General features: G+C 52.7%; 6 protein-coding genes across 6 annotated transcripts; 3 read left to right on the top strand and 3 right to left on the bottom strand.

Moving 5' to 3' along the window:
• Positions 1 to 1342: 1342 nt before the first annotated feature.
• On the bottom strand, positions 1343 to 1991 carry J4E85_003396 (uncharacterized protein; the record flags this gene model as incomplete). The annotated part of the gene is made up of 2 exons (XM_051467664.1): positions 1343 to 1420; positions 1476 to 1991. The coding sequence occupies 2 exons, from the start codon at positions 1989 to 1991 to the stop codon at positions 1343 to 1345; spliced, it is 594 nt and encodes a 197-aa protein (XP_051328823.1).
• Positions 1992 to 3388: 1397 nt separating this feature from the next.
• J4E85_003395 (uncharacterized protein) lies at positions 3389 to 4564 on the top strand (the record flags this gene model as incomplete). The annotated part of the gene is made up of 2 exons (XM_051467663.1): positions 3389 to 3447; positions 3715 to 4564. The coding sequence occupies 2 exons, from the start codon at positions 3389 to 3391 to the stop codon at positions 4562 to 4564; spliced, it is 909 nt and encodes a 302-aa protein (XP_051328822.1).
• A 240-nt stretch (positions 4565 to 4804) lies between these two features.
• J4E85_003394 (uncharacterized protein) lies at positions 4805 to 5576 on the top strand (the record flags this gene model as incomplete). Its single annotated transcript, XM_051467662.1, has 2 exons — positions 4805 to 5345; positions 5410 to 5576. The coding sequence occupies 2 exons, from the start codon at positions 4805 to 4807 to the stop codon at positions 5574 to 5576; spliced, it is 708 nt and encodes a 235-aa protein (XP_051328821.1).
• Positions 5577 to 5878: 302 nt separating this feature from the next.
• Positions 5879 to 7219, bottom strand: J4E85_003393 (uncharacterized protein; the record flags this gene model as incomplete). Its single annotated transcript, XM_051467661.1, has 2 exons — positions 5879 to 6841; positions 7034 to 7219. 2 exons carry the CDS (start codon positions 7217 to 7219, stop codon positions 5879 to 5881), a joined length of 1149 nt encoding a protein of 382 aa, XP_051328820.1.
• A 599-nt stretch (positions 7220 to 7818) lies between these two features.
• J4E85_003392 (uncharacterized protein) lies at positions 7819 to 8465 on the top strand (the record flags this gene model as incomplete). Its single annotated transcript, XM_051467660.1, has 2 exons — positions 7819 to 8318; positions 8372 to 8465. The coding sequence occupies 2 exons, from the start codon at positions 7819 to 7821 to the stop codon at positions 8463 to 8465; spliced, it is 594 nt and encodes a 197-aa protein (XP_051328819.1).
• Positions 8466 to 8657: 192 nt separating this feature from the next.
• Positions 8658 to 10378, bottom strand: J4E85_003391 (uncharacterized protein; the record flags this gene model as incomplete). Its single annotated transcript, XM_051467659.1, has 3 exons — positions 8658 to 8864; positions 8918 to 10139; positions 10191 to 10378. The coding sequence occupies 3 exons, from the start codon at positions 10376 to 10378 to the stop codon at positions 8658 to 8660; spliced, it is 1617 nt and encodes a 538-aa protein (XP_051328818.1).
• Positions 10379 to 14166: the final 3788 nt, after the last annotated feature.

Below are 14166 nucleotides of genomic sequence, written 5' to 3'. Positions count from 1 at the left end.
ATAGGATCTTGAAGAAATATATCTCGACTGTGAACCATCCGACTTGACCGACCAGAGTTGCAAATTGCGAGTGGTCCACCTCGGAATACATCAACGACGACGGTTCATCACTGCTATCAATCGACCATCTCCAATTCATCGCCAGGCTAGACAAACATAGAAGAAAAATCATCGAAAATGGCAACAGCATACTACTACGCAGCACATTTCAACATGCCCAGAACGCATGCGACCGATGATGCATCGCCATTCCCTGCAAGCACGCCGAATACCACCTCCCCATTCTCGTTCATCCCAGTTACGCACGAAGCAATACATGCCCAGCCTCTTGTCTCAATGGTACCAGAAATAACCACATTGGAAAGAGGCGCAACAAACCCACAGCAAACCTCAATCCTCTTCCATCTACCGGCAGAACTCCGAAACCAAATCTACGAGGAGCTACTCTGTCCGAACACACCGCACCACAAAGATCTCGCTACATACTCCACGCCATCCAGACCTCCAACGGTCTACCCAGCCATCCTCCGCACATGTCGCAAGATCCACGAAGAAGCCCAGGATCTACTATATACAACACACGTCTTCCACGCCCACCGCTCTCTCCTAACCGCCCTACCACATCTGATCTTACCCGAAAAACCAATCTTGTCTTCGACCAACATCGCGAAGATCAAGCGCTGGCAGCTTGAACTACGTCTGGATACCGATCCCCGGTTTACCAGCAGTCAAGCTACGGCCGCATTCTCTGGTGCGGAGTTTCTCCAGGTTAAGGTTTGGCAGAGTATGTTTGATGGGGCTGATAATTCGGTCTTGAAACTGTTTACTGGGGTGAGGGGCGTGGGTGTTGCGAAGGTTACGGGGTGTGATGATGAGAGATTGGCGAGGTGGTTGGAGAAGAGGATGATGATGCCGATTGAGGAGGAAGAGAGCAGAGAAGGGGGATGTTGTCAGTGCAGGAAGAAGACAGACGAGGAGATGGAGTGGTTTGGTGTGACTAGAGATGCTTGGACGTTCGGAAACAGATAGGATGGAGGATAGCGTTGAGTTGACTTTCAATTTCCCGTATAGAGCATTTCCCTTTTCTAAAGTTTGTTACGCTGGCATCACTCAACCAGACCGATGAATTTAGACTAATGTAGTTTTGAAATGGAATGAATTTAGTTTCAGCCTTGCGGGTCTTTACAGCTTTCACATTGGATCTGACTATCATTCTTTTGGGATGGGTATCAAGTGTTGGAGAATCGAAGTGATCACAAAAGAAATTCCAGAGAGTCTTGCTCTGATCAGATGAGCAGCATATCTAATGCTGACCTAGAGCCATACGTTGGATCAAAGTGATCTACCGCAGCTCTTCCCTCTCATCCTCTTCGTCGTCCTCAATCTTGGCGCAAGGGAAAGCGCACTCCATTGATCGTTGCTGCACATGAGTATTAGTAATGCGATTCTCGTATGAACCCGGAGGAATAACATACCCTGCTTCCATTCCCACTCTCCGCCCAGGAACCGGTGTTACACCATGCTTCAGGGTGCAACTTCTTGCTCCCGCCCTCGGTCGCCCATTTCAGCCCATCATACTCAAAGGCCAGCGCATCTTCTCCATCGGAGCCGTAGATAGTCAACTTGGTGTCATCCACCAGTCCATCGATCTCGAAGATCTGCGTCGCAGAGACCTTCACATACGAGTTACGCTCGGTCCGGGGTCTCGAAGAAGCGAGATCGACAGTGATTCCGTTCATGTGGTCTTCCAAGCTGTCGACTTGGACGTAGTTGATCTTGCCATCGCTTGTCGAGGCTGGTCGGGCAGCGGTCATGAGTTGCTTGTGGAAGAGGGTGAATGTGCACTTGTCGGCCAGCGATGTAGCGGACGATGACAGCAATGACTGCGCATCACCGCGAGGGAGAATGCGCGGGGGCTGAGGAGGGAGGACGCGCGCTGCGCATAATGAGAAGAGAACCGAAGAGAGAATGGCGAAGGTGTTGGTGTGCATCTTCAAGACCTGCTTGCGAATGCTTCTGGTAGTGTTGGGTATTTGTTTCGATGAAGAAGTAGAGTTGATGACGCAGTCAGTCAAGTGAGACAAATACGAGCGGATAACCGGATCCAAGGCCAGCTGAAGATGCAAGGGAGAGTGAATGCAGATACAGGACGCGCTGACGAGCAGGTACTCTTGTACCTTATTAAAGCATAGAGAGATTTCGTTTCAGAGTAACCATGCCGGACCACCCGCCCTTCACCCTGTCTATCTGTTCATCGCTACTATATTCGTGTGGCGATCCCGCTTGAGTACTCGGGCCATGCGGCGGTTGTGCAAGGCTGATATGCGGGGTTGCGGCACGGTGCTCAAATAGAGTGCTCTGGCGGCAACGTCAGCGGCAAGCATCCACCCCGGGCAATGAGGTGCATCGTAGAGCCGCAAGGAATGTGAGGGTCTGCAAAGAATGTGTATTCATGAGGGCGGCGCGGGTTATTGCGCTGGGCAACGTTTTGTGAGATGAGCGGTCCTCGAGGGTCGATGGGCCCAGGAAATTGCGAGCGGCGCAATGAAGTCATGATCAACGTAGAGATGGCCTTAACATCGTCGAGGCATGCGCATTTTCGAGATGATAACAGAGGAAGACGACGATACGTCATACTCACGCTGGCTTGAGCTCTTCACTTTGCTGTTTCAAGTCTCTGATGTTTCCTATCCACAACGAAGATCCCTCGTTCTTCAAGAGACTGCAACGTGGTTGCCTCCTTGGTCCAATGTCACTGCGCAAGAAAGCATCTGCGTATGCACGGCTACATCACCTCGGAGCTCAGTAAAGTCAACATTGTGCGCGCGTGGATGTATCGGCTTGGCTTCCACCTGCTGAACGCCCTGGTGAGCGCCCTGGAGATTAGCGAAAGAAGGCTGGCAAAGATACCTACGGCTGATGCAAACGAGTCGCTGCGTCGCTTCAAAGGAATCAATATCAGTACGTTTGCCAGTTCGAAGCTTCTGTGATCAACCGGGCAGCAGCCATTGAATGCTGTTGGTAAGATATAGATGCAATACGGCTTTCGAGATAAAGCAAGGATATTTGGGTTCGCATGGCCTTTTGTCGCACTGTTGGGCAAGGGTTCAGATATTAGCGAGTATTGAGGGTAGCGTCCGTCCCATCTTGATACTTCTTTTTGAACAAGGCATGAGTCTTCCAGCTCGGTGAATATGTGCCCAGGTGCGCAACAGTCGCGTACAAATTCAGGGTCCGTGGTGTTGGACGTGCGCAGGGGGAGAAAGGGCAATTTCGGGATGCCGAATCGGTAGTCGTGGGGCCGAGCGTCTCGAAGTCTGACGTTGAGCACACAGGTTGGAATTCGTCATTCTTCTCAACTCACTCACAGCCAAACTCCGCCGTCGCAATGTCGCGCCCCTGCCAGCAACGGCGCGCCAGTGCGGCTGCGAACCGGAAATCCAGAGGGTCCAAGCCAACCGGACCGCCCCCGATAAGACACAAAGCACGTCAAAAGGCAATACACAACGCTCGACGCAGCGAGCGCGGCGGAGCACGTGGCGGGCGTGGTGGAGGCCGCGGAGGAGGCGGAGGAGGAGGCCGTGGTGGCGCCGGACGGGGAGGGCGAGGAGGCGGACGTGGCGGACGTTTTGCGCAGAAGAAGGGCAGGAACGAATCGGGCCAAGACTTCATACCTCTATCCTCTGGTGGCAACAATTTCGAAGCCCTCTACAGGTCCTCACGCAACGACGACTTTGATCTCGACATGGACGGCGACAGTTCCGACTCAGACCAATTCGGCGATGAGTTGCTCGACGACGACATGTATGAGGCCGAGGATATCGAGATCAACGTGCAGGCGCCACTGCCCACGACCGGCCGGGGAATACAACCACAAGCGGATATAATGTTTACGGAGGCAGCCGCGGTCGCGGTATACAGGCAGCTCTATCTGCGCGATTACCCACTCAGTACCTCAACTACGCGCGTGCGCTACGGTCTCTACCAGGAGGATACCTCTGCCGATTCGGCCGCATACATCTCCCTCGCACCATCCACAGCATCTCGGCGATCGAGCGTCATCAGCATCAGCAGCGACACAAGCGAAGAGTCCACGGATGGACCGACAACACCTGAGTACAATCCGGCACGCGACTACGTCTTCACGTTCGGTATGCACAAGGGCAAGCGGTTCACCGATGTGAACGAAAACTACCTCAGAATGATCGGTGGTCAGTTATACAAATACAGGGACAGAAGACATGGGGGCCTTTTGGAGGCATTCGAGTACCACAGGCCGGGGCAGGCACGTCTTCAGCCAGACCACCCTCAACCCCAACAGACACACGCTCAGCTATCGCAGCCTCCCACACGGAACGCACAAGGGTCTCGATCGAACGCTCTTTCGGCATCAGACACATGGAGATTCCACAAAGGCATTCACCTAGGAAAGCGACTCCATGACGTACCTGAAAACTACCTACGAACGCTAGAGGGCAATCCCCTCGTCAGAGACGCCTGGCCTGGTTTCAAGCAAGCACTCCAGGACTTCAATGCCAAGACTGGTAGAAAAGGTCGGGTTTGATCACACAATAGCCGTACAATAGCTGCTACCACGTGGTTGCGCCTTCTACGAGCGTTTTTTGGTGGTCCAAGCGGCAATTTTGGGACTCACCTTATATGGGCTACCTACAACCTTGGAACTTGCATGACCAGCAACTCACCGCGGCCGAACCTCTCTGTCTGAACTGTCCGAATGCGCGGGCTTACTTTATACTAGACTCGCTAACTTGTAACCTTCAACAGTACCGCATTTCGCTTCACCATGGCGAGAGGCGCAAAACGTGCGCGAGCGGATTCCGAATCGTCTCAGTTTCAGCCGCAGCTTCCTACCAAGCGACAGAGGGAACCGGAAGTCATGGCAGCGCAGGTAAATGAGGAGGCTGACGACACTACTGCGGCCGACGACGTGCGATACATGAGAACGCAGCCAAAGGCCCAAGCACCCACCGAAAGCTCTCGAGCCAAGTCCTTCCCCAGTCAGACATCCACAGTCATTGACTTGACGCTGAGCGACGAACTTGACGATGTGTTCCCCTCATATTTATCGAGGTTGAAAGCTCCTCAGGATCAGGCTGACAACATTACTGTGCCAGACGATGTACAGTACATTGCAGATGTTCTTGCTGGGCGCGAAAAAGCGAGACTGGAGATGGAGAAGAAGAGTATGGAGTCGGCCATGAATGTCATGAACGCTCAACGCTCACATACGTCCATAATGTTCACCCCTCAAGAGGCAATAGCCTTTCTCTGGCAACCCCAGCTAGCGATCACCTACGATCTTCCGACTGGCGACTATGTACCTTGTCAGTAATACTCCTGTACGAATTGTATGTGAGACAAATACTGACTTTCTACACTCATCCTTAGATCCCGTTCATAGGTCATACCACCTGGGCGGTATGGGTCGGTACGCAGATACTCGTGCTGCTATGCATACAAGTCTGCCCTATCGTCCTTCCGGCGCTGGTGGACGCGGCCCTCGTGCGAATGACCGTAGGTCAGACCGAACGGAGGCTCACGGTCGCTTCGCTTGATCTCAGGGCAACAACACGCGCTGGCCGATTGCGATGAGTACGAATTGGGTCTTTTTGATTGAACCTTCATCACGGCTGCACTAGGGGAAACAAGCATGCTCAACCGCGGGTGTCATGACTGCCTTGGTATGACTGTCTTGGGTCTGGACACGATGTGACGCTTCAGAGATGAACACGATGCCTGGTGGTGGAAAGCAGCCCCAAACTTCAGAGAAACAATCTAAAACATACACCTCAATTGAACGTACATGTGATGCTTCTAAGCAGTCAACTGAGCCTACCACAAACAGACAGTAGATGCATCACGGTGCTATCCACCCGACACAGGTCATGGGCCAGCGTATCCAGGGCTTATGCTCCGTTGGCAGAGCTTCGAAGATTCCACTCATAACATGGTGTGTCCACCCTCTCATATACCAAAATCTTTCCATGTCGTGCATCAGAACGACAAAGTGCGCGTAGATGATGAGTGGCAGCGGATCGCATTCTTGTAGGCGATCAAGGAAGTCGTCGCTCATTCGGTAGAGCCATCCAAACGCCACGTGGTATTCACCGTCCTTGCCACCGTAGCGGTTCGAATACATCTCCTGGAGGACATCCACGCTGAGCACATTGTCGTCGCGATCAGAAGGCTCAGACGCGATTTCAATGTGCTCTTTCAGCTCTTCAAGATGCCTTTCGAACTCGAATGGCCCGTCTGTTACTGGTAAAAGCCGACTTTTGTTACGCACTGCTGGCGCATGTGTCTTCGCGAAGTTGTCTATCTCAAAGGCGCTGAGCGTCGTGCGGATTCCACGAAACATGACGAGCCACTCCGATCTACCGTGCTTGCCGAAAGCAAGGTATTCACCAGCCTGTGGTCCTCTCGCCCAACTGACAAAGCAAATCAGTTGGACAGATTGAAGAACCGCATCGCAGTTGGAGGGGTTGAGCTTGGCTATCTCTGGAGTGACGAGTGCTAGGGCGCATTCGTAGTGATGGTTTGAAGTAGCGATGTAGGAGTCCTTGCGGTCTGGTCGGCATGTAGCGAGATGGAGAGCCGTGAATGCGAAGACGAGGTGTAGCACATGCTCGTTCTTGAATGCGATTTCTTCTGTGGACGATTGTACGCGTGCAGCACCGGCAGGCCATGCTGACAACGAGTGGCATGTAGTCGTCGTCCAGTGATACGTGAGTTCAATCTCAGAAAGTGGAAGGCCGCCGGGTTGTTGTAGGCCAGTAACTTCCGGAACGATAATAGACGTTGCTGGGTACTCGCAGCGGACCTGCCGCCGTTTGCAATTGGTACAAAATGGTTTGCCCTCATCGCACTAGGTATTGCATTAGCACATTGAGCGTAAACTTTGTCCTTCAACGATAGCTCGGCATGCTGTATACAAGAAACTAAACCCACAGCCTTGCTCAAGAGAGATGGCGCAAAGATCTTCGAGATACTCAAATACTATCTAGGTACGTACCTTGATGCGACGCGTCTTGCAATGAACACATCCAGCCCGCGACTTGCGATGAGACTTCCTCGTTATCTTTGATGTTTTTGCCGTAACTTTCCCATTTTGCTCGTATGGAGAGGTTTCCCGTGAATTTAGAAGAGACCCTCCCCTCGAAGTTGATGTGGCTTCCGTGAGTGGCGAATCTTGTTGCATGTTGGTGTTGTTGATGAAGATGTTGAGACGCCAGAATGCGTATTCTGAGCGAGGAGCGCGTATTAAGAGAGACCACAGCCGCTAGCGGCATGCATCATCGCTTCTAGCGTGAACACCTTCCGCGAGGGCTGCGCAACGCCGCAAGCATCTCCAGCACAGGAAATCTCCGAAAACTGACCTGACTGACCCCTTCCCAACGTGTCACCTAATCAGGAGGTTTTTTTCGGCTAAGCCCCACGATGAGTGCAGCGGCGTTGCATTGATCGTTGCTGATCCGACGCGGGTTCTTCTCTCCGATGTTGACGCTAGTGCGCCAGCCCTCGCATTCGCTCGTGTTCTCTTAGAATACGCATTTTCCAGGGACAAATGTCTGGCACCCTCATCACGCTCCACTTAGCAGAACTAAATAAAGCATACTACCGCGAAAAGTTCTTTCTTATGTAGTGCGCCGAGTTTTAGTCAACCAACCGCGTCAGCACTCGGAATGCATATAACCTCAGGCTGACCCGCTGCTGTGCTCGGAGCTAAACCATCTTCACGCTTCTCTCTGCGACGTCGACTATAAAGTTTCGCACTTCCACTCGAGCGAATCAAACATAATGGGTCAGCCAAAGCAATCCGAAGCCGTCTACAACAAGCCATCCACAACTTCTTCATCGGCGTCATCGACCCACTCGATACCATCCGTACCACCACCACCTTACTTCAAGTCGCAGTTCATCTCCCCGTCCTCGTTCAAGTCCGCAGTAAATGCCAAACTCGACAAGCCCGCCGTATCCCTCTTCCGTCTCAGCATCCGTATCTTCCAACTCGCTTTCGCACTCGCATCGGGCATATCTTACGCCATCGAATTGAGCCATGCAACGAGTACTTCGAAGACCGACTTCATATTTGCGCAAGTCGTCTTTGGGCTTACTCTGTTGGTTCTAGTCATCGATAGTGTAACAGTACGCAACTACCGTGTCACTTGGATCCCGGAATGGATCTTGGCGGTCTTATGGATTGCCTCTTTCGGCCTCTTCTATACGATCTATTCAAGCGGGGACATCGAGCAAGGGTACCAGAATGTGGATGTGGGGCGCATGAAGAGAGCTGTGTGGTGCGACCTCATTAATGCGCTGCTGTGGATGGGAAGTGCACTGTTCTCTTCAGTAATGTGCTGCTCGGGGATCAAAGCCACTATCAAGGCAAAGATGGAGAGACGAAGACAGAGAAAGGAGGCAAGGCGGCAAGTAAGGGAGGTTAGTCAGATGGAGCAGGGCGTTATTGACGCATGATGTACAAGTCACAGAGCGGGATATAATATGAGAAGAGGACGCATATCGATTACTAGTACTAGCGAAGGACATGCATACTTGGTATATAGCAAAATCATCCAACCACCATCATTCCACATCAATCAAAGCAGCAATTATATACACACGAGAGATCAAATCATCTACTGGGATGATCGGACCTGCTCAATGCGGACGTTGTCATCCTTCTCGTAGCCGGAAGTCATGACGTTCTTCTCAACATGTTCAATGTCGATGTGAGCGACCTCAGCCTCATCACCATCGAAGATCTTGGCGACCTCCTCAAGAGTGGGACCACGGGTCTCGACGTAGAAGACAGTGACGAAGATGAGCTCGAGGAAGATCCAGCACTGGCTTTGGTTAGTACGTGATATATTTCAAGGCTTATTGCTATGTGACTTACGGCGTAGATGGTGTAGAACTTCCAGGTAGGGTGAAGGTTGTCGAATCCGAGAGGGTTGACGTATTGGTTGATGGTCAGGGCAATCTGAATGAACAAGTTCATGATCATGAGACCCTTGGCACGAATCTTGAAGGGCAGAATCTCGACAGTGTAGGCGACAAGCAGACCAGACCAAGCCAGCGCGTAAGCGACGGAGAAGATCCAGATCATGGCAATGACGGCCTGACCAGCAGCCTTGCTCTTGGTAGCCTCCTGTTGAGACGAAGCGATAGTCCAGACGATGAAGGTGACGCACATGGCTGCGGTGGCAGAGATGAAGAGTGGGCGACGACCAACGCGATCAACGAGGAGAGCGCAGGAGACGGAGACGATGAGAGAGAGAATGGTAAGACCACCGTTGATACCGAGCTGGGTGTCAGCGTCTGTGATACCAATGGATTTGTAGACATCGGTGGCGTAGTAGGAGACAAGACCGTTGCCAGACCATTGGGAGAAGAGACCGAGAGATGCGAGGAGCATGAGCCTGTACCTGTTGCCCTTGGTCTTGAAGAAATCGAAGTAGGAGGAGGTCTTCTGGTACTGGAACTCGAGGCGGAGAGTCTCCTTGATCTCAGCAAACTCGAATTGGACGGTAGCGTTGTTGGCATCGCCGTTGGCGTGGTACTTGGCAAGAATGGCAAGAGCCTCCTCGTTCCTCTCCTTGGCGATCAACCAACGTGGGGACTCAGGGATGAACCAGATAGCGGCCAACTGGATGACGGAAGGAGCAGCCTGGGTAAGAGCGGGTACACGCCAGCACCAGTCGCTCTCAATGCGCTTGGTACCGAAAGTCAACCATGTGCAGATGATGGCACCAACGTTCCACAAGCAGTTGTAGACGGCGGTGACACGAGCACGATGCTGAGGGTGGCAGAGTTCGGTAAGGAGCAGGGGAGACGAGAGTTGAGCAAGCGAGTTTCCGAAACCCATGAGGAAACGTCCACCCATGAAGTAGTCGAGGTTCTTAGCGGCGGCCTGGATGGAAGCTGCGATAATCATGATAACACATCCGAAGGTAATGCAGGCGCGACGTCCAAAGCGATCGGCAACGAAGGGAGCGACGGGAAGCGAGGCAATCGAACCGATGGAGTAAAGAGCAGTCAAGAGACCGAGAGTGTCTCCCTTTGGGTCGCCGAAGAACTCCGTCCACTTAGGCAGAATACGAAGGTTGTTCAACATGGAACTGGAGTGGGTTAGCTTTGGTCAATTGGATAACAGTAATGGGAAGACTTACCCATCGTAACCTGTGGTCGCAGAAGCGATACAGATGAAGAAGGCGTAGAAGTAGAGCTTGCGGAGACCGGCGTCGGACCTCCAGTTGACTTTCTTGAGGTGAGGAGCTTCAGCCTGAGCAGCTTCGACGTCGGACCTGCTCTTCGCAACGGCACCCATCTTGGGCGTGAACTTCTGGTAGAGACCCATGGCGTCCGACTCTTAGTCCGTAGACTGCTTGTTGAATCGAAGTAACGAGGTAATGAGTGAAGGTTGGTTTTGAAACACACAACCTTACACTGTCCTGGGCAGCAGGGTATATAAGCTGTTGACTTGTCGGGTTGGGCTGATTGCAGCTGAGCCTGGATAGATTGAACATGTTGGTGCTTCATATATATGCCTCCCAGCCTGCACGATACTATCCTCGCAGAGGACCTTGGCTCCAGAACAACGGTCTAGCGGACCGGTTAAATTCGACTGGAGAAATGTGTGGCACTCTGCGCGGATGAACCGCCGTATGGGGTAGAGTGGGCGGCAAATTGCCCAAAACGGTGGGGTCAAGGGTAGCTTGCCCAGACCCCAAGCTTCGTCTTGCCCATGAACGGATCATCTTGTTACCAGTGTCAAGTCGGCCTCGGCGCGCGGGACGGTCAGCCGTCAAGAACAACAAGAAGCCTAAGCAATGAGGCTCATTTGTCTTGTGATGGAAATGTTGGACCTGGCCTGATGGATGCATGCCTACAGTGCGACAAGGCCCGCCAGCCCGGTATGCCCTCGTGAAGCTCACCTGGGCAAGGACAAGCCTCCAGCCGCGACCTTGTTCCGGCTCGGCCATACAGGCTTGACACTTCCGCCAACCTTCTCGAAGGTCGTGATCAGCTGCGAGAGTGTCGCATGCTACGGTTGAATAGATTAACCAGCCACTAACCCCTTACTCTAAGCTCACGACTCCAGCGACCGAGAACGTGGGTCTGACAAGCGCATTTTCAGGGTCTCCCCATAATGATTGGGGCCAGCCTGGGGAAAACAGCAGAGCACGCGGAGCCGAGGTGATGAGGCGTGGTTGGCGGAAAGATGGAGCCGGATTTCCCCAGCCTGCTAACTCACTGGTGCCCCGAACACGTGATGGATGTGAGGCACGGGCTAGCGCCGAACGGCAGAACGCTCCTTCGTTCATGGCCAATCCAGCTCAATGATACACTCCGCGGAAACTCCACATCTGCAATGCGATATCCCGCTTTTCTTCTTGCACCGTCAGCGCCTCGAGCCGTTCCCCAGAGGTTTCCCCAGACAGCTTCCCCAGAGATCAACAACAGCTAACGCGCTCCGAGGAGACCTCACGCGATACATCGCAACTGCTTCACCGGGCTCATTTAACACATCCTACCATCGTCTTATTTGATAGTACATGCTGCAAGCAGCACAATCCCTGATTAGCGTCCTGTCAACGTGATTCGGCCACCGTATAAACGGGCGGTCTCGCTTACGCCTGGGCGATGTCTGGGCCAAGCCGCCAACGGGTGGCTGGCTCTTCTTTGAATGCCAATCTTCCAACACTCTTGATCAGCCGAAGACGCCATAAGGTAGATGAGATCTAAGCATCCCGCTGCCCAGCCTGCACCGGCTGAATCACAGCAATTATTGAATGCGTTGCCTGCAGCTTCCCACGGCCCTGAACGCCCTCGACTCCTTCGCGGGATGCTCTGGCCGCTGTGCCCTTCCTTTGGAACCCACAAGAAAGGGCTTGCATGCGCGGCTGATGCGGCAACTGCTTCTTCAATGCTTGTTAGCGATCCCGAACGGGCTTTCAGCAGACTTGGCTACTCTTGCATGCCGTGCCCGCCCGCACCTAAGCAATCTTTGCCTGCGTTGGCATTCTGTCTTATCGAAAAGTCAAGTCTGACTGCATCAAAAGCAGCCATGTTCGATGCATCACCCAGCATGGTGGGTATGTGTACATTGAGGGCGCCTAAAGGTCGCGCAATCACATCGCTTTGTTCTGTGGGTTGACTAGCATCACGAGATGGGCAGGGTACTCTGTCGGATCACCCCAGACAATGTGCACGGAGTCAGTCCAAGTATCCACAACGCCCACCAACACCGAATCCTTTGAACCTCGCTTCCAGCCAGATGAGCCACCAGAGCTTGGAATAGTCTACAGTAATCATGACTATGTGGTGTACCGATGCTGGTTTAGTGTACTCCGACTCCGATCATGCGCAGCCACTCAACGAGATCCCACGCTCGGACCGTCGTACTTGTCGGGATCTCCAGCCGTTCTTTCCTCTACAGGGGCAGAAATCAATGAATGACCGTTCGAGGCGGCTGCGCGAGCACGAGATCTTTGAAGGTCCTAACCAAGGCCTCCGTCCCGTTGGTCGTCGTCGAACACCACAAGCGCCGCGCCACGAAACGACACAATTATCCTCAGAGCCTTGCCACTGGGGTATTAGGCTAAAAGGCTTCTCATCACGACTCGGTGGCTGCTCTAGTCGAGCCACTTGGTAGAATATCTCAAAAAAGCCAGTTGGGACGGTCAGTGCCGATTCAAGGTGTAATAGTTCGTCGTATGTCGTAGTGATCGGACCCAGTCCTCCACTTCGTTGGTTCAGTGGTATGTGATCGCCGTCCATGGACGATTCGGTCCTCTGTCTTTCACTCATGTGTCTCTTCTAATTGACTTGAAAATAGACACACGGGGAGACTGCCCAAATCCTGGCAACGATGCAAGAATAGGCTGCACCAAACGGCGACCAGCCTTCGATCTTTCACCGTATCCTTCCACGACGCGTGATATTCGACGATATCGACACGACCTTTGTACAACGGTGTATGATATGTGCCGTCTGCAGGTGTCCTGCGGCTTTGCTTTTTCGGCCAAGTAAGTATACGCATCCTGCGACACATCGCAGTGGTCAGAGCATACCGTGTTGCGTATCGGCTGACGCCATGTCTTGTTGTGTGTGCGCAGTTTGTATACCCGCCGAGCGTTGAGCGCGAATACGCCGGGATGCTGAGCACAACACACCCCAATATCTTGGATGCGCGCATCTCCATCAGAGATGCCTCATGCTGACCGACAGCTCGCTATTGATCTTGACAAGGAAACATGAGCTGCATTGTTCCGAGTAGGACCGCGTTCATCTTATTTCTAAATGCTGTGTCGACACCTATACACCGGTAATCGGACCGAGAAGTAATATCATGGCCATATTTCGCTGTGTCAATTGATCGGCCTTCTGGTCTTACGCACTCTTTCCGGCGAATAGGTATTGTATTTGGCAACCCTTGTTGTAAATGACACAAAACTGCGAACAAGGACTACAGTCTCGCGGACCCCGTCGAACCCGCGTCTTTGGGTCAATCGCCACGTCCACGAAGTACAGGTAATCCGCGCACGATAGACACCAGAGCATCCGAGGACTCAGTCTTTTGCAGGACGACAAGTCTTCTCAAGTCGAAGCCATGAGGAAAGAAGCATTCCCGAGATTAATGCTGCAAGCCACGATGGATGCTAAGGAGGAGCGTCCACAACCCAAATACTGTATTCATTGGGTGCGCTCACTAACTGCGCAACTCCCATCCATTGCCTCTCCAGCTCGGTTCCCCCAATGACGAGGACAAGGTTGTATGCGCACGCACTGTTTGTGTGCGTCAATTTGCAGACAGGACAAAAAGATGTTCACCAAGTCGCAACAACTAATCATATAGTTCTAGTTGATGATACATACCGGACGAACGAAGCGCTTAGATCACGAAACGTACGCACACCGTAGACACGGACTACAACGAACATGCAGACACGGGACTGCTGGAAGAGCTGTACCCCACCACAATTGCGCCTTCATCTTATCGCGGCGTCCCCCAGGCTGAGTGGTGTGAACAATCATCGCTATGGTACCCAAGGTAGTTATTGGTGAGCTGGGACCGTTAGAAGCGATGAAACCGCTCGTTGAACGGCAGGCCTTGTGCGTATGAGCTCCAACCAAAAAGGCTAC

This window comes from Alternaria conjuncta (genome assembly GCF_024043145.1).
Source record: "Alternaria conjuncta strain BMP 0040 chromosome Unknown scaffold_4, whole genome shotgun sequence".
NCBI classification, from domain to species: domain Eukaryota; kingdom Fungi; phylum Ascomycota; class Dothideomycetes; order Pleosporales; family Pleosporaceae; genus Alternaria; species Alternaria conjuncta.
This window is presented reverse-complemented; position numbering and strand designations above follow the sequence as displayed.